This window comes from Daphnia pulicaria, chromosome 6, assembly GCF_021234035.1.
Source record: "Daphnia pulicaria isolate SC F1-1A chromosome 6, SC_F0-13Bv2, whole genome shotgun sequence".
Taxonomy (NCBI): Eukaryota; Metazoa; Arthropoda; class Branchiopoda; order Diplostraca; family Daphniidae; genus Daphnia; species Daphnia pulicaria.
This window is the reverse complement of record NC_060918.1, coordinates 1,038,829-1,055,270: the sequence shown is the minus strand read 5'-3', so window position 1 is coordinate 1,055,270 and position 16,442 is coordinate 1,038,829. Positions and strand designations below refer to the sequence as shown.

The following is a 16,442-nucleotide window of genomic DNA, read 5'->3' as shown; positions in this document are numbered from 1 at the left end:
TTGTACACACTTCAACTTTTTCGCTGTGCCAACAACTTGAGAATGACGAGATAAACTTTACAGACTGTACACAGCGCATAAGCAAAGGATTACGTAGTTTGGTACACATCCACTCTTTATCATGTGTCGAGTAGTTTTTCATTAACAAGTTTCGCATTCTGGTTTCGATTAGAACTCTTTGACGGACACTTCCATGTCTATCGTAGCGACTGTAATTACCTTTTAATGATCCATAGCTGCAGTTAGCAGACAAAAGTCATCTTTGCGTTCAATGGGAAATGCGAGCAACAGCTGATTGCAGTTCGTTAGCATTAAGTAACCATTGAATACGATACACTTGGTAAAAAATATTTTATTGTTTCAAATTTTCATCTTTATAAAATACCCTTTCAGCAAAAGAATCACAACAAACATATATCGAAATGAAAAACAAAGAAACAGTGTTGGTCACAAGAAAAGCTCCCATAACATTGCACACGCACAATCGTATGTTTCATACGCATTCTCTTTGTTTTAGTGATAAACAAAAAAACAATCCGCAAACAAATGAAGAAACCCCAAATTTGGATTTGAATCAATCAAATCATTCCATCTCTCAGTTAAACTTTAAACACTGGTTTAAAATAGTATTTTTTAAAAGAAACTTTTCTCTTTTAAAAGTGGGGGGGAGAGTGTGAGATAGGCTTTTAGCAACCCAGTTTGATTAAATGGGTTTCATGCCGGCAATGGCGGAACTACCGTTAACGTTCAACATGCTGCCCATGCCAACGATAGGTCCATCGGGTGGCTGGTTTGGTCTCGGAGGACTTAGCAGCTCTTGTCGGTCTCTCTCTCTTTCTCGGCCCGGCCGATAAGCTTCCAGGAGAGCGTCCACTCGCTCATCCGTCGGCCCCCACTTTTGATATCCAGCTTCATTCTGCAACCAGACGATGACTGTCCCGTGTGCCGCCCTGACATTAATTTCGGTTCTATAAGAAAAGGAAAAATTAAAATCTTTAAAAATGATTGGCGAAATTGGCGCTTATTTTTCATACTTTGGAACGAGGTGTTGGTATCCGTGCCGGTACTCGTGCTCGAAGGTGGGCACAACCACCTGGCGTCTCTTCCACGACGACTCTTCCAGTCGTTTGAGAACAGGTGGCGCCGGCTCACGCCACTCGGGTATGAAGACGATGAACGACAGAGGTTCGCTCGAATCGGCCAGCAGCCGCTCAAAGTGGGTGACCATCGTGTCCATGAATTCTTCACAAAACGGTGGATTGGCTTCGAACGATCCCGACACCGGTTTGAACTCGAGAATCGGCCTGTTTTTAGAGTTAAAAAAGATAATACTTGAATGATGACGGAAATAATCACGCCGATTATTATTATTTTACCCTCTCGATCCAAAGTAGCCGTCCGTGTCGGGGAAAGCGGAGGCAAACTGGCGGAAGTAGCAGTTGAGCGGTGAGGCGAAGCACTCAAAAGAGACGCCAAAGTGTTTGTAAAGAGCTTCGAAAACGGTCAACGGCAGAGCGCCCTGAGTGCCCTGGCCCTCGTTGCTCGTCTGCCCTCCCATGTACGACTGATAACGCTTGAGTAAGCACCACACGCGTGGCAGAAACCACTCAAACTTGCGGTCTTCGAAGCAGTTGTACCGATACAGTTGCTCCTGAAAAATAAAAGAAATAATAAATGTATTTAAGAGGATTCCCAAATATAGCCGGTGGGCTTACAACAACAACAACAACAACCAAATCCAGTCATACCAGTTTTTGAAAATGGAGATTGTTGATGCGGACGGCATCACCTTTGTAACGCAACAAGGTCTGGTCCTTGTCCGGGAGAAATTCAACCGGTGGCAATCGTGGACACGGCAGGGCAAAGAGGACCGGATAACACCAAACTTTCCTCGGATGCGGTAGATTGACATTGGGTTCCAAATCTGAGATAAAAAAGATAATCAAATCATCAGTCTGTCAGATTGAAATTTTGTGGAATTTAAAAAAAAGGCCGAGCTGCAAACATACCGGCCAGTCCGTTCTCTTTGAGTAACTCGTTGTGCTTGTCTCGTATCTTTTTGGCATACTCGACCGAGAGATTGTTCATCTTGATGCAGATCCCTTCGACGGAAGATTTGGCAGCTTCGGTCAGGTGCGGCTGGCACTGGCGTTTCAGGTGGGCCAGCCGCTCCTGGAAATCGTCGTACGTGGCTCCCACAGTCCGCCGTAGCCACTGGAACGTGTCCTCGACGTTCCACTTGACTATTTTACGACTTTCTGAACTCACATTCCTGCAAGCAAAATAACAAAATGATTGACTTATGCAACATATTTCACCAAAGCCTTTTTTTTACCTGGTCTCGATCATCTTTTTGGCCGCTTCCGCGTATTTAGACAGCTGCTTGCGGGCATCACCTGTAAACTTTGGCCGTTCCAACTTCATGGGCAGATCGTTCATAATCTCCTTGTACATGGATAGCGAAACTTCCGGTTGGCACTGGCCAGGGAAGAGCGGATCTGTTCCAGTGTCCACTACTTTCCTCTCCAGTAGCCAGCGGTTGAACGAATCCCTAGGAGCGTCGATGGCTAAGGAGAAATGGACAAAACGATTAATTAGACAAGGTATTTAATTTAATTTTAAAAAATGAAACATTACCTTCTCTTGAATGGCACATTTCTTGGTAGGCTTGGCGGAGTTTGATAACCAACGTCGCCCGGTAGGCTTCAATATCCGGATGAGGATGTGGCCAGCTTAGTGGACTCCTTTCAAACACCACGGCGTTGGTAGCTACCTCCAAATCCCACGGTCCTCTGATGAAATAGAATTCGTTAATAATAAGTTGGTTTAATTATAATAATGGACGGATTGTTTTATTACGAGAGGATGAAACGTTTAGCCAAAGGACTGCCGATTCCATCGTCTGAAGCACGTCGCTTGATGGCTCCTGCCGGCTGCTGGTTGGGTTGCTGGATGCCCAGCGGGTCGGAAACCGGATCGTACTAAAATTGGGCATTTGAAAGAGATTACAGAGAATGATGGATAACGTGAGATAACGTGAAAAACGACAATTTTATTACGTTCGGTCGAAGCGGAGGCATTTCCCATAGAGACTCGCCATTGGTCTTGTTCCAGAAATAAATCCGGTTCTCTCTTTTGGACCACATTTTCCTCCATCCTTGTTGGAGGAGCTCCGGCGGTAGATCGTGTTCCAGATCTGGATGGGTCCCTCCTCCCGGTGTCATCATTCCCGACGGACCCGGAGAGGGTGGAGCCGGTGACGTTTGCTGCGACTGCTGAAGGTGGAACGACATGGGCACCGCCGAATTCGGCGTCTGAGGAACCATATGGACGCCCGGATTGGCGTTGACTTCTCGCTCGGCCAGGATCGGAGTCGGTCGCTGGATCTGAGGTGGATTCTCAGACCTCTCCAGTGGCGGCTCGTACGCCTGGACAGGTGGGATGTAGGTGGAGATGGGCATGCTGATTCCCTGTTGTTGTTGGGACGATCCTCCAGCCGATGGTTGTTGATAGCTCAACGGCGGATAACCAGGTTGTGACTGACTGATTACAGACGGTTGTTGTTGTTGCTGCTGCTGTGGTGGTTGGTGTTGAACCTCGCCGTGTTGTTGCTGCTGTGGATGAACGGGCAATGTGTACCCCAATCCGGGTGATTGGCTAGGCGCCGGAGGTTGTTGAGGTGAATAAAGATGATGGTGGTGATGATAAGGATGGACCATCATGCTGGAATGAGGCGGATAATTTTGCGGAGGCAAAGAGCTCGGTGGCAGTCCAGGGTACGGTTGCGTCTGATGGTGATGGTGGTGGTAAGGATGATGAGGCTGATGGGGTAACGGGTAACCCAAATGCTGGCCGGGGTAACTCTCTAATGCATGATAAGGATAGCCCTGCGGCAAACCTAATTTCCCAGACAAAATAGAAGATCAATGAACAAAATTCACGAAATAGAAAATAAAAATAAGTTTTCTTCTTTCGTCCATAAACGGGATATGGTAATACGATTACATAAGCCAGAGATTACAAGACAAAAACAATGGGGCGGTTGCGGATTTTACCTTGAGGCTGCGCATAAGGAGTGGAGGACGAGGCGGAAGAGGAGGGAATCGGCTGGGAGAATGACGAGTAGGGTGACGGCAGGTGAGGAGGTGGGAGACCAGCATTTCCACCACCAGCACCAGCACCAGTGTTGTTGCTTCCGCTATTACTCCCGGGCTGATTCGTGTAGAGGCCGACAGTCGGGTACGGTCCGCCAGATGACGAGGAGGCAGCAGCAACTGCGGCCAACGCTGCCACCGATCCTGGCTCCCATCCGGGCAACGACTCTCGTTTGCTGGCACTGATGTCGGTCATGTTTTGCAACAACCCTTGTCGTCGTTTGTTGTTGTTTCTTCTCGTCCCGTGGCGTTCACAGCGATTGGTGGCCACTTATTTTGGATTAGGGTGAGCTGATTTTCAATGCATTTTCTCGTCTAGTCTCTACATAGAGACGAGACTCGTGTTGTGTGTGTGTGATGACGTTGATGATCACTTTTCAATCAAGTTCCGTAAGGCAAAGAAAATGGCCGCTGCACAAGACACTCGGCAGTCACTACACACTGAAAGAGACGCCCCTTTCCTGGGGGTGAACTGACGAGAAATGGACGCCGAAATGATTGTGAACCTTGTGACGAAAGATGGTTGTGGATCGCGAAAGGTGGACAGACGCGGGAAAAGAGACGGACACGTTGAACAAGGATTGTGACGGGCAGCGGCAGAGTTTTGGCCGCACCTTATCGAACGCGCAATGGCGGTTAACTGAGGTACAAAACTGAGCAGCTCAGCCGAGGCTTTTCGTGGGCAAAACGACGCGAACTCGAACCAAGCCAACAGAGCCGCTTCAACGCCATCTGTAAACTTGCAAGTTTTCCAAATGGTGGCACTCGCATTGGCCATCTAGTGGATGTTTGAACAATCAACGCTTTTATTACGCTAGATGGCTAAAGAAAACGGTGATTTCTGTTCATTTAAAAATTCTAATTAATTGACGAATAAACTGTTTGATTCGATTTCTATCATTTCAGATAGATACAAAACACCGCGCTGCATTAAAAATCAAAAGAAAGCGTTATTGTTTTTACCGCTCTCTAGCGACAAAGAAAAGAAGCCCGAAAATGGGAAGAATTGGCAACGTCGGTTATAATATTATAGAAGCGTCAAATTTTCTTTTATGTTGGCTGTGCGTGTGACAGATCCTGGTCAATTTGAATAATTCGTACAGTTCCGCTTGCCTAGAGAGTTTAAAGGCAACTCGTTGAGGATAAAACAATTATGTCGCTTACGTTTGCTCAAAGAGGGAGACCACCCCCTTCTCCTGCTCAGATCCAAAAGGTAAGGATTACTTCCATTCAACTGCGACGTCATAAACGTCACGCGCACCAATAGCCGTTATTTCTGTTCATCTCTTGTTGTCTCTTTATTATACCGGCATTTTCCCCTTTACAGCTCCTGGATGAAAACAGTCAACACATAGCGACGATTCAGGATTACCAGGCTAGAGGAAAGACACACGAGTGCCTGCAGTAAGTATCCTTTGTGTTTTTTGCGGGACTTGGTTGTGAAATGATTTGCACATTTTTCTCACAGGGTTGAGCAAATCCTTCATCGCAACTTGGTGTACTTGGCGTCTGTGGCTGATCCAGCTCAGAACATTCAGACACTTCTTCCTGTGAGTTTTAAAACTATTTGTGAAGAATATCCAATTTATGTTTTTATAAAATGTCTTTACCATGTAGCCACCTCAAGGCATGCCAAATGCTCCCGGTAATCCACCTCAACCATCTGGTCCAAACAATCAAGATTCTGCATCACCAGCTCCACCCAATCCTCAACAAGGTGGGCCACAGGGTCCACCAGTATCTTCATACGGTGGGCAGCCGCCTGCCAATCAACCGGGACCCTATAGACCACCAATGATGCCAGCTGGACAGCAACCGGGAGGTCCTCAAGGTCCTCAACAGCCTGGATATCCTTACAACGGTCCACAGTCACCACATGCTTATGGCCAACAGCCACAACAGCAGCAGTATCGTCCTCCTGCCCCTCAGCCAGGCTATGGGCCTCAGTATCCCCAGTATGGTGGGCAGCCTCCTGCTCAGTATCCAAACCAGCCTTACAATCCGGCTCCCCAGCCAGGTTATCAGAATCAACCGTATGGTGGTCAACCAGCACCACCACAACAACAACAGGGTTACTATCCACCTCAACAGCAACAACCGTACGGATATCCTCAACCGGCTCCATACGGGCCTCAACAACCGCAAGGTCAAAATGCCCCAGTTAATCAGATGCCTGGTTCTCCGGCCGCTCCACAAGCATCGTCAGCCTTTAACGGACCTACTCCACCATCGTCTTCTGTTGCCCAGGGAAGTTACTCGCCGCCAACCGGTGCTACTCAGCCTTCTCAATCACATCCTCCTCAGCAACATCCATCCCAGGCGCATCCCCCTCAACCTCACACACCACAACCACACGCTCCTCAGTCACATACTCCTCAACCCCATCCTTCTCAGTCGCATCCTCCCCAACAACATCCTTCCCAGCCCCATCCTCCCCAACAACATCCTTCCCAGCCCCATTCTTCACAACCCCATCCTTCACAACCCCATCCTTCACAACCCCATCCTTCACAACCCCATCCTTCACAACCCCATCCTTCCCAACCCCATCCTTCTCAACCCCATCCATCCCAACCCCATCCATCCCAGCCCCATTCTTCTCAACCCCATCCATCCCAGCCCCATCCTTCTCAACCTCATCCATCCCAGCCTCATCCTTCTCAACCTCATCCATCCCAACCTCATCCTTCTCAAGCCCATCCCCCTCAACAACATCCCCAGCAACATCCGCCGCAACAGCATTCGTCACAACCGCATGCCCAACATCCTCCTCAGCAGCATCCCCAACATCCATCTCATCCTTCTCAACAACATCCATCTCAACATCCTCCGCAACAACACCCTGCCCAGCATCCTCCTCAGCAACATCCATCTCAGCATCCGCCGCAGCATCCGAGCCCGCAGCAACATCCTCAACAGAGAAGTTCTCCGGGTCCGGCCACACCGACCCAAGCACAACCGAGTAAGTAGCTAAAACCTGTAATATTATATTCACAAGTATCTTGACATTTATTTTCTCGAATAAAGTGTACAGCCAACCGGCAACTGGAGGTACAAGTCCTGCTCCAGGACCTCCGCACAATCCAGGACAGCCGTCTCATAATCAAGCACCGGGACCCCCTCACAGCCAAGGTCCACCTCATAATCAATCGCAGCCTCCACAGCAGCCCCAGCCTTCTTACAACTATGCTGGTAAATTTGATTTTGTGTGGTATGAAATGATGGTATTCAAATAATATTGATTTCTTTCTTCAAAACAGGAGCACCACCAGGCGGCTATCCGCATTCCCAGCCAGGAGCTCCATATCCCTATGCCAACAGCATTCCACCTGGAGCTCCTCTGCCACCGCAGCAACCAGTCTATGGGGCACCGCCAGCAGGTCATCCACAGCCCGGGCCGCCTCCAACTGGCCCTTACTCGGCACCTGGACAGGGTCATTACCCTCCTCCACCCAACCAACCTGGCGCTCCGTATGGAGCACCTGGAGGACCTCAACCGTATCCTCCTATGCAACCGGCTTATGGAGCTCCTCAAGGGCCTCAGCCGTATGGTCCTCCAGCTCCTTCTGGTTATCCTCCAGTCCCAAATGCGCAGCCCGGTGCGCCCCATGGTTACCCTCCAGCTGGTTATCCTGCTCCAGGACCGCCACCGCCTAACTCGTATGGACAATATCGTCCACCCGGTCCGCCTCAGCAACAGTATCCAGGATATGAGCAACCACGCTACCCAGCGTACCAGCCACCACCTTAAAACACTTTGTCTTGGTCGACTTTTTAAACCGCATCTTTTTAAGAATTAATTATTGGGAATCAAGATTATGGGAGTTTGAAGAATACAATTCGTTTGTCATGTCAGGAGGATAGAGAAGTTGACTGAATTGCTGGGGGTGTTGTAGCATAAATTTCGGTGCGTACTGCTCTTCCTTTTCCAAGTCAGCCATCACAAATGGACGAGAGGAATCGAACCATTCACCTTCCCGAATCAGTCGAGAAATGTATCGGAGGTCGAGTTTTTCAGCAAAGTCACCCCATCGTGGTTTATCGTCCGCGTGTGCCGATAGCAGTTTCGTCCGAATGCCTTCCGGACTGTAGCACCATGAGCAATGGTGACCAGCGTAGGCTTGTTTCGTCCCCGATGTCCACGGTGAAACGCGGTTACCTGTTCAGGTAACTAGCTGTCAAATCGTTCTCTTTTTAAATCCAATTAATTGCCATTTAATACCTTCTGTGCGGTACTGACTTAGCCTCTCCTGGAAATCGGCATTGTTGGTCATGTCTTTGCGAATGAGAAATGTGTTGTTTTGACAGACTTTCCACACCAGATTCATTGTGCTCACCTGCATCACATAAAGCGGATGTTTCAGTACTAGATTTGAAAAATGTCTAACAGTCATGATGATTTACCGCAGTGACTTCGAGTAGATCTTCGGCGTTATTGTCGTCTTCTTTTACAACATCCAATATCCAGTTGAATATGGATCCAGTTTGTTTGCCCCTCTTCCGTTTCCAGAAAAATCCGAAAACAGACCAACGCATTGCAAGGCGAACTGGTTCTGGATATCCGTCGTAGAGTTTGAGGAACATGAGAACCTCCCGTGTCGGAATTTCATCTGCATCCAGCAGAACGAACAAGTCATCCGATCGGACTCCGTGGACTCGCTTCAATCCGTGAATGCCCATGTAGGTCCGCAAGTACATGTCGATGAACCAACCGTTTTCTCGACCCTCCGGCGGGAACTTGTACAATGGAACGTGAACGATTTTTGAGTGATATGCCCCCATGAAACCCGACCGTAATTTATCCATCAAGTGAAGTGGTTTGGCGTCTCCGTGGGCTGTGTAATTTGATTCACAGACAATGTATACGTCGACAGCATCCTGTTCATTAAGGTTGAATTCATTTTTTTAAATAATCGAATTTAACTTTTTAATTGCTTTTGTTTTTACTACCTTCAATTCTTCAAGTCGAACACGGAAAAATTCAATTTCATGATTTATATTGAGACCATGAATTATCCTCCTTGGCACTTTTCGTGGCTTCAGTGGCCATCTATGATACTTTTTGGATATGGTCCGGTGCCAAACGGCAGCCGGGATGCCACATTCGTGACCAAAATAATTGGCCCGGCACAGACATTTGGAGCTATTGCTGGACAACGTTTTAGAAACAGATGTTCCCTCCAAGTAGCAGAGAGGCGCAAGTCCGACGGGCTGGAAGTGCGAAAACTCGTCATCTTCCAGTGTGACGACTCGATTTTCATCGAAGCTAATCATCGGCAGAGAATTGACGGAAGTCTGCAATTCATTTTGAACTTGTTGAATTTGCACAGCGAAAGGGTTTCTCCAAACATTACTGGGCGATGAATGAAAGAAGACGAGGACCGTGACGACCTACAATCAGCACAACAAAGAAAAAAGGACATAAAATCATCCACACGGAACGTCGAGCTTTTGTCGCTGTTTTGGAGTTGTTGAAGGAACCATTTTCCAGTTTTCTCAAGCATCACAAATTACAAGGAAGACTCAGGTAAAAGACTCGACGGTAGTAAATAATCGTAAGGGCGGTGAACCTGAAGTATGGCGATTGAGACAATCCAACGACGAGATCCGCGTTTGTGTTGCTTTAGGTGAAACCAAAAACTTTTCAAGGTTCGAGAGATCATCTGCATAGTAAAAAAAAACATAAGATCTTGCCAGTTGCCATTTTTTTACATTATTTCAATACCTTCGTGGACTACGTGTTTTGTTTACTTTGAACCCTCGAGGACTTTACACCTCTAGCGGCCTTGAAATCTTTTCTTCATCACACTTATTTCGGGGAATAAGAACAAATTGACTGACAGGAAGAGCACGGCACTTACAACGTCAACTATGTGTAGATTTTACGGTGGATTTCGACTTTAGTCCCGAATTTGCCGACACCATTTGAAATTATTCATCTACTAACCGCGCAAGATAACTAACTTTGGAAGGTTCCAAACGTCAAAGAAGTTCAAAGACGACTGAAGAACAATTTAAAAAGACCAGCGGCATTAGAAATTCCCCATAAAAGAGCGAAGTAGAGGGAGGTTCCTTCAACTGAAGCGGAGGCGGCCCCGGGGACCGGGACCGGGCCATTGGCCGGCCGAGGAAAACAAATTTGAAAAAAAAAAAAAATATGATTACAGAATATTGGCAACATCGACAAATTGGAAGAGCAGACGAATTTACTGATCAACGTGTTTGAAATTTAGTTTACTTTGACATCGATTCATCAAGTGAGACACAATGCCGGTTGATTCAAGAAGACTGCAAGGACCTGAAACCTCTTTCTGTTACACACTATTGGAAAAGAAAAATGCCAACGAAGTGGAGTTCGCCTTGTCAGCAGATTTACAGAAAATTTTGATTGGTACCAACAAAGTTCGTAAAGACAAACGGATGCCCACTGATGCAAGACAACTATGTAATATTCTGATTGTAGAAATTTTTCCCTTCTTAATGTTCATTTTTATTCTTTTGTCAAGTTTTGAAGACAGGAATTATCAGTCAGGCTAAAGGATCTGCATACATAGAGCAAGGTAACACAAAATTGGTTTGTGGTGTGTATGGTCCGCGTGAAGTACAGAAGAAATCCGACTTCAGTCTTAATGGCCAGCTCTTCTGTGAATTCAAATTTGCCCCATTTTCGTGCCAAAAGAGACGTGGACATCAACAAGACAATGAAGAGCTTGTGTTGAGTGGATTACTCAGAGAAGCTTTGGAAGCAGCAGTTTGTCTTGTAATTTCCTTCTCAACATATTTCCCAATATTTCCTTATTAAAGAAAGTTTTTTTTTTCTTTTCAGCATAAATTCCCCAAAGCCCAAGTTGAAGTTAATGTTATGGTCATTGAAAATGATGGCTCACCTCTAGCAGCTGCTCTAACTTGTGCAAGTCTAGCTCTAGCAAGTGCCAGCATTCCCATGTATGATTTGGTGATTGGAACATCAGTGGTAAGGCTTGTTTTTTCTTCTTCACTTAACCATTTCAGAACCTCTTTACGTTTAAACAAAATCCTTTTTCCAGAGACAAATACCCAAGCTCTTCTTGCTTGATCCGACCAAAGATGAAGAATGGCAACCAGAGCTTAATCATGATGAAAACAACTCAAACCTCACTGTTGGTTTTATGCCATCAACTCATCAGGTAGCTGCCTATGTACATGAAGGTGTATCAAAGACAGAGGATCTTGAACAGATGCTCAAACTTGCCACTGAGTATTGCTTAAAAGTTCAACCTGTTGTTCAACTTTGCTTAAAAGAAACTGTAGAGAAGATATTATCTAATGAAGGGGAAAAAGTTGATGAATGATTTCTCAACTTAATATACTATTGATTAATTTCAAGAGTTATATTATTTCCATGACTTGAGAAGAACAGACACGCTTGAGTTTGCAATCAGAAAATGTTCAAGCAACAAGAAAGCCCATCAGCGAAACGAATATCGATCCTTCGATATTAAACAGATCCGAAAATTTTCTTAGCATTATTAGCGAATGAATGGAAAAGTAACTGAGCCTTCATTTCTTGGACAGCCAGTTCTTGAACAGCTCCCGCCATTTGAGCTACGTGACTCTGATAAGCCGAAGCTGTTGAAATAAAATTGAATAAGAACTGTTTGTAGTATTTTAACAAACGGCAGATGAAAACGTTCTCTTACTTGTAGCTTTCTTCTTTTGCCCATACACCACTTTTCCATCGAATTCATCCACTGGAACTTTCATATCAGTACCTAAGGTAAAATTTAGTTAGTACAGTTTTATTCGTTCATGCTCGTAAATAAGTAAGTACCAGCTTGCGAGATTGTAATGCCCAAATGTTCCTCTACTTCAGCCAAACACTGAAAAATAATAGCAAATTATTTTGATTGGTCATCAACAGTTTAAAATTCAATTTTAGCGATTACCTGTTGTTCATCATACCAGATGCAACAGCCTCCCTGATTGGTCAATTTTGTATTCGCACAACCTTTTCCGTGCGAAGGACACCATTGGCCGTGAAACCAAACTTTTTCCGGGACATTGGAAACGAAAGAAAGAGCCAATCCCATTCGTTCAGCTCTACCAACTCGACCGATTCTACCCAAGAAAAACAAAACAAATGTGAGTGCCCAATAAATATTAAACAAAAATGTATCCTTTTACCGGTGAACGTAGTTAGATTTATCATCTGGCAGTGTGAAGTTCATCACTAATTTAAAGGAAAACGTTGGTTGCAAAAGCTTGTAAAGGTAAATTTAAAAAAAAAAAAGTTACTGAAAGGTAAACCGCGGATATCCAATCCTCTAGCAGCGACGTCGGTACAGATGAGAAACTTGGCTTTTTTTTGTTTAAAAGCTTCCAGATTGTCGGTACGTTCTTGCGGCTTCCGGTCTGCATGGAGGCATACGCACGAGAATTTTTGCTTGTCTAGTAAATTAGTCACAAAAATATCAGACGGGAATTATGCAAGAAGCGACAAACGTGGAAAATTTGATCATACCGATAGAATTCAAGTACGTTTCAAGATTATCACAATCGACTTTCGTTCGGCAGAAGATAATGGCCTGGTCCATTTTATGTTCGATTATGGCCCGGACGCAATATTCTCCCTTCAATAGCTTTACGGCTTCCGAAAGCATTTCTAGAAAACAATTTTGAATTAGTTTTGTTTTATAAATAATCGACGATACAAGTTTATTACCAGGTGTAGCAGAAGTGGGAGTTAGGCGGTCTTTGGCATGCACCCCATCCGTCGGTATGCGCTTAGGCAAATTATGCCATGACATATCAGTGCGAGGGTCAACTGTGATCACAACATGGTGTACTGTTTCTGGAACAGAATCCTCGCCCTTTAAGTCGATCCACGTCGGAAAATGCATAAGACGATCCTAAACAAGAAAACAATTAAAATATTTGTTTGTTGCCACATTTTCTTAAGTTAATACCGCCATCTTCTTCACTTCGAACGAATGAAGTGTGGCAGAACAAACGATCATTTGAAGACGTTTTCCGTCCGTAGTGATCTTCGGGGCTCGGGAATGCAAGCGATTGATTATCTCTCCTTGACCTTGTTGCAACAACCCATCCGCTTCGTCTAAAACAAAGAAGCGGCAATGGGTTAAAAGTATGTTTTCACTTTTGATCAGCTCATCTAATCGGCCCGGTGTGCCAACAATGATATCCACCTGTACAGTAACCAAATTAATAAAAACCATTAAAAATTTTCAGAACAATTTAACAAATGTTACTCCTTTCTGAAGATCGCTCAGTTGCTCTTTGATGGGGATACCGCCAACCACGAGCATCGTCCGAATAACAGGAGCATCCAAATATTTTTTGAAGTTGTTAATTTCGTTGTAAGTCTGTTCTGCTAACTCGCGAGACGGCTACAGCAAAAACATACAGTAAATGGATAGTAATATTCAAGAAACCGCAACTACATAATCAACTTAATACCTCCATGATGATGGCCTGCGGAGCATTAGCTTTTAATTTCACCTGCGCAGGCATTGCAACTCCGGAATTCGAGTTCACAGTTCTACAATCCTTAGCTGCTTGACAAACTGCTACAAAATTCTTAGGGGGAGCAAATTTGAAAGGTTTTTGGCCAAAGTTGAATTCTAATTCCGCATTCTATAAAAGACAGGTAATTCGTTGTAGAAGTTGCCATAAATTGTTAAACGAAAATAAAATCATACCTTCAGAGCTACGGCAGGAAAGAGAGCTTTGTTCTTGAACTCGGGATTAATGTCGAAAGCTTTTCCTAGGTCGACGCCGTTTTTAAAGAACGAGATGACTCTATTGTCGAGATCAAGTGCACAGCCGATAACATCATTCAATCCATAGGCGGTTCCGTAATCATCAAATTGCCGGTTATTGGATTTTTTACCAGTGCCACCAAAACCATAGCCATAACGATCAGTGCCAAGATCCAAATTAGCCTACAAAACGCAAAAAGTCCGATTCTGAAAGAAAAATAATCGACGACGTAAAATTCTGCTTGCTTTACCTCGTTCAATGACCATCCTACTCTGCAGAGACCTTCGTCTGAAACTGTTGCTTCGTAGAAATATTTCCCTTTGTTAACAACCCCTTGAGTAGCTCTTATACCACTCCAGGCTGCATCTCTTGATTGACACAATGTTCCTTCAGGATTCACAGCCATAGCGGGCGTTCGATCGTATGTGCTTAAAATCCACTTATCTTGTGGTTCTGCAAATTTGTAATTCCTTTTACATTACAAGAATTCCTTGAGGGTTGTTATAGAAAATCACCTGTAGCAGCACTATTATTGCCAGATGCTGTAGGAGCTTTTCCACTTTGAATATCTTTAATTGTTTCCCATACAATCTGGATGATTGGTAGACAAAAAGCCCCTAATTTGTGAAGATAAAGAATGAGTCAAGCATATTTCAATGGCATAATATTTAATTACCTGTTTTCCCACTTCCAGTTTCAGCGGCCATTAAAACATCTCCTCCACCTAGAATCATCGGCACAGCTTCAGCTTGGACATCTGTGGGCAGCATCCAATCTAGCTCTTCTAAACGCTTCGCGATTTGTGGCAAAACTCCCATTTCTATGGAAGAACGTGAATAAGTGATATCTTAGGTATTGTCACGTGGTTTAATTTACGTATTATTACCTTCAAAGGCCGCCATCCTGTAGCTGTAAGCAAGTTACAAATCAACCGTGAAATTTCTTTTCGGTTTTGTCGCAAAATAATGCAAGCTATTCGAATTCACTGATGACACGGAAGTCTGATCCGTTCTGATCTGTTAAACGAGTCTTACGGGTCTTCAATATAATGTTTTGATACAGCACACACCTATGCCGGTGAAAATGTGAAATGCGAAACCGTCGACGACGATTAGCAGACGACAGACGACAGAATCAGATCGAAAACCAAAAAGGTGAGATTGACAACACTGTAAAACATAGCAGTCGACAACAGTACATCACAAACTTTGAAATTTCTTTATGCATCGTCATGGCTCTCTTTGAAATTTGCGGAATTAATTCTCGTTCAAACTTCAAAACCACTGAACACGACGAGTTAGAAGATGTATTGTCGTCGTTTAAAACTATTGGGAATCCTTGTCAACTAGCTTTGCCACCATTGAGTTGTGTAAGTTTTTTTCATTGAATTTTCTCAACAATTTGGAGTGTTTCATTTCACTATCATATATGATTGTTGTTTCTTTTAGCCTAGTAACACCTACAGTAAGAACCCTGTTGATGAGCATGGCAGAGAAATGAAGATAAACTATGACCATGGTACCACAACACTAGGGTTCAAATATCAAGGAGGAATTGTTCTTGCTGTAGATTCTCGAGCAACTGGGGGGCAGTACATCGGTAAATGAGATCAATATTAGTTGTAAATATAAAAATAATATCATAATTCTTTTTTTTTACCTAGGATCTGGATCAGTGAAAAAAATCATTGAAATCAATGACTTTTTGCTTGGAACAATGGCTGGTGGTATGAATAATTTCATATAATAATGATTGAGTAGATATGTTATAAGAGGTAGTGTAATATTCATCTTATTCTAAATTAGGTGCTGCTGATTGTACTTATTGGGAACGTGTTCTTTCAAAACAGTGCAGACTTTATGAACTTCGTAACAAAGAACGCATTTCTGTTGCCGCTGCATCGAAACTGCTCGTTAACATGGTGTACAACTACAAAGGCATGGGACTTAGCATGGGAGTTATGATTGCAGGATGGGATAAAAAGGTGCATTTACAAAATTCTATTTGGTTACCGTATTACGTTTTCTTACTGATCCAGTGATCCTGTTCTTTTATTTATTATTTATACTAAGGGCCCTGGTTTGTATTACGTTGATAATGATGGAACAAGGACCCCAGGGCAGGTCTTTTCTGTTGGATCTGGATCTCTATATGCATATGGTGTGCTTGACTCTGGCTACAAACCTGACCTAACTGATGAAGAAGCTTATGAATTGGGTCGTAGGGCCATCTATCACGCAACTTATCGTGATGCAAGCAGTGGTGGCATCATTCGAGGTAATTTTTTTCATGTACAATTTAAATAGACTATTATTGAGAGCCATTCATATTTTTTTTTTCCAGTCTATCACATTAAGAGCACCGGATGGGTCAAGATATCCGAACAAGATTGTACGGAGCTTCATTATCAGTACGAAGAAGCTGAGAGAACTTCAAAATAACTTGTAACGTCATGCAATCTGGACGACACAATAAAATTCACTTTCGAATCCCCAAGCCACAATTAGGAATGGTTTACACAGGCATATG

At 44.2% G+C, this 16,442-nt stretch overlaps 7 protein-coding genes across 8 annotated transcripts in view; 4 read left to right on the top strand and 3 right to left on the bottom strand.

The window, feature by feature from the left end:
* The window catches only part of LOC124343657 (F-box-like/WD repeat-containing protein TBL1XR1), a 393,640-nt gene that overhangs the window by 193,219 nt on the left and 183,979 nt on the right, over positions 1–16,442 (top strand). The window lies entirely within an intron of this gene.
* LOC124343594 (mRNA (2'-O-methyladenosine-N(6)-)-methyltransferase-like) lies at positions 337–4,559 on the bottom strand. Its single transcript, XM_046796975.1, has 10 exons — positions 4,056–4,559; positions 3,060–3,898; positions 2,860–2,981; positions 2,638–2,792; positions 2,336–2,567; positions 2,010–2,272; positions 1,749–1,924; positions 1,377–1,651; positions 1,035–1,304; positions 337–968 (listed from the first exon to the last, which is right to left on the bottom strand). Exons 1-10 carry the CDS (start codon positions 4,348–4,350, stop codon positions 704–706), a joined length of 2,892 nt encoding a protein of 963 aa, XP_046652931.1. The 5' UTR covers positions 4,351–4,559; the 3' UTR covers positions 337–703.
* LOC124343613 (basic proline-rich protein-like) lies at positions 5,201–8,009 on the top strand. The gene is made up of 6 exons (XM_046797006.1): positions 5,201–5,367; positions 5,482–5,558; positions 5,623–5,704; positions 5,772–7,116; positions 7,182–7,346; positions 7,415–8,009. The coding sequence occupies exons 1-6, from the start codon at positions 5,308–5,310 to the stop codon at positions 7,903–7,905; spliced, it is 2,220 nt and encodes a 739-aa protein (XP_046652962.1). The 5' UTR covers positions 5,201–5,307; the 3' UTR covers positions 7,906–8,009.
* LOC124343658 (beta-1,4-mannosyl-glycoprotein 4-beta-N-acetylglucosaminyltransferase-like) lies at positions 7,939–10,139 on the bottom strand. Its single transcript, XM_046797072.1, has 6 exons — positions 9,880–10,139; positions 9,725–9,817; positions 9,105–9,545; positions 8,559–9,032; positions 8,377–8,491; positions 7,939–8,313 (listed from the first exon to the last, which is right to left on the bottom strand). Exons 2-6 carry the CDS (start codon positions 9,815–9,817, stop codon positions 7,955–7,957), a joined length of 1,482 nt encoding a protein of 493 aa, XP_046653028.1. The 5' UTR covers positions 9,880–10,139; the 3' UTR covers positions 7,939–7,954.
* On the top strand, positions 10,389–11,519 carry LOC124343747 (exosome complex component MTR3-like). Its single transcript, XM_046797210.1, has 4 exons — positions 10,389–10,599; positions 10,661–10,914; positions 10,981–11,127; positions 11,201–11,519. Exons 1-4 carry the CDS (start codon positions 10,422–10,424, stop codon positions 11,483–11,485), a joined length of 864 nt encoding a protein of 287 aa, XP_046653166.1. The 5' UTR covers positions 10,389–10,421; the 3' UTR covers positions 11,486–11,519.
* On the bottom strand, positions 11,510–14,989 carry LOC124343614 (ATP-dependent RNA helicase Ddx1-like). Its single transcript, XM_046797007.1, has 16 exons — positions 14,800–14,989; positions 14,590–14,733; positions 14,429–14,530; positions 14,164–14,366; positions 13,853–14,095; positions 13,611–13,787; positions 13,403–13,540; positions 13,100–13,339; positions 12,856–13,042; positions 12,655–12,795; positions 12,429–12,581; positions 12,318–12,363; positions 12,080–12,251; positions 11,965–12,013; positions 11,834–11,905; positions 11,510–11,762 (listed from the first exon to the last, which is right to left on the bottom strand). Exons 1-16 carry the CDS (start codon positions 14,813–14,815, stop codon positions 11,632–11,634), a joined length of 2,214 nt encoding a protein of 737 aa, XP_046652963.1. The 5' UTR covers positions 14,816–14,989; the 3' UTR covers positions 11,510–11,631.
* Positions 15,124–16,405, top strand: LOC124343723 (proteasome subunit beta type-5-like). Its single transcript, XM_046797177.1, has 6 exons — positions 15,124–15,282; positions 15,362–15,512; positions 15,577–15,639; positions 15,719–15,897; positions 15,986–16,190; positions 16,257–16,405. The coding sequence occupies exons 1-6, from the start codon at positions 15,145–15,147 to the stop codon at positions 16,352–16,354; spliced, it is 834 nt and encodes a 277-aa protein (XP_046653133.1). The 5' UTR covers positions 15,124–15,144; the 3' UTR covers positions 16,355–16,405.

Bases quoted from the DNA above. Each gene is read 5' to 3' on its own strand.
- LOC124343594 (XM_046796975.1), bottom strand. From the start codon at position 4,350: ATGACCGACATCAGTGCCAGCAAACGAGAGTCGTTGCCCGGATGGGAG. The intron at 2,793-2,859 runs GTAATAAAACAA...CTATTTCATCAG, and splicing joins GCTAAACGTTTCATCCTCTC to AGGACCGTGGGATTTGGAGG. The intron at 2,568-2,637 runs GTAATGTTTCAT...ATTTCTCCTTAG, and splicing joins AATGTGCCATTCAAGAGAAG to CCATCGACGCTCCTAGGGAT.
- LOC124343614 (XM_046797007.1), bottom strand. The intron at 12,252-12,317 runs GTAAAAGGATAC...TTTCTTGGGTAG, and splicing joins AAATCTAACTACGTTCACCG to AATCGGTCGAGTTGGTAGAG. The intron at 12,014-12,079 runs GTAATCGCTAAA...ATTATTTTTCAG, and splicing joins TCTGGTATGATGAACAACAG to TGTTTGGCTGAAGTAGAGGA.
- LOC124343613 (XM_046797006.1), top strand. From the start codon at position 5,308: ATGTCGCTTACGTTTGCTCAAAGAGGGAGACCACCCCCTTCTCCTGCT. The intron at 5,368-5,481 runs GTAAGGATTACT...TCCCCTTTACAG, and splicing joins CTCCTGCTCAGATCCAAAAG to CTCCTGGATGAAAACAGTCA. The intron at 7,347-7,414 runs GTAAATTTGATT...TCTTCAAAACAG, and splicing joins GCCTTCTTACAACTATGCTG to GAGCACCACCAGGCGGCTAT.
- LOC124343747 (XM_046797210.1), top strand. From the start codon at position 10,422: ATGCCGGTTGATTCAAGAAGACTGCAAGGACCTGAAACCTCTTTCTGT. The intron at 10,600-10,660 runs GTAATATTCTGA...TCTTTTGTCAAG, and splicing joins CACTGATGCAAGACAACTAT to TTTTGAAGACAGGAATTATC. The intron at 11,128-11,200 runs GTAAGGCTTGTT...TCCTTTTTCCAG, and splicing joins TGGTGATTGGAACATCAGTG to AGACAAATACCCAAGCTCTT.
- LOC124343723 (XM_046797177.1), top strand. From the start codon at position 15,145: ATGGCTCTCTTTGAAATTTGCGGAATTAATTCTCGTTCAAACTTCAAA. The intron at 15,513-15,576 runs GTAAATGAGATC...TTTTTTACCTAG, and splicing joins AACTGGGGGGCAGTACATCG to GATCTGGATCAGTGAAAAAA. The intron at 15,898-15,985 runs GTGCATTTACAA...ATTTATACTAAG, and splicing joins TTGCAGGATGGGATAAAAAG to GGCCCTGGTTTGTATTACGT.
- LOC124343658 (XM_046797072.1), bottom strand. From the start codon at position 9,817: ATGATCTCTCGAACCTTGAAAAGTTTTTGGTTTCACCTAAAGCAACAC. The intron at 8,492-8,558 runs GTAAATCATCAT...TATGTGATGCAG, and splicing joins ATCTACTCGAAGTCACTGCG to GTGAGCACAATGAATCTGGT. The intron at 8,314-8,376 runs GTATTAAATGGC...TTACCTGAACAG, and splicing joins AAGTCAGTACCGCACAGAAG to GTAACCGCGTTTCACCGTGG.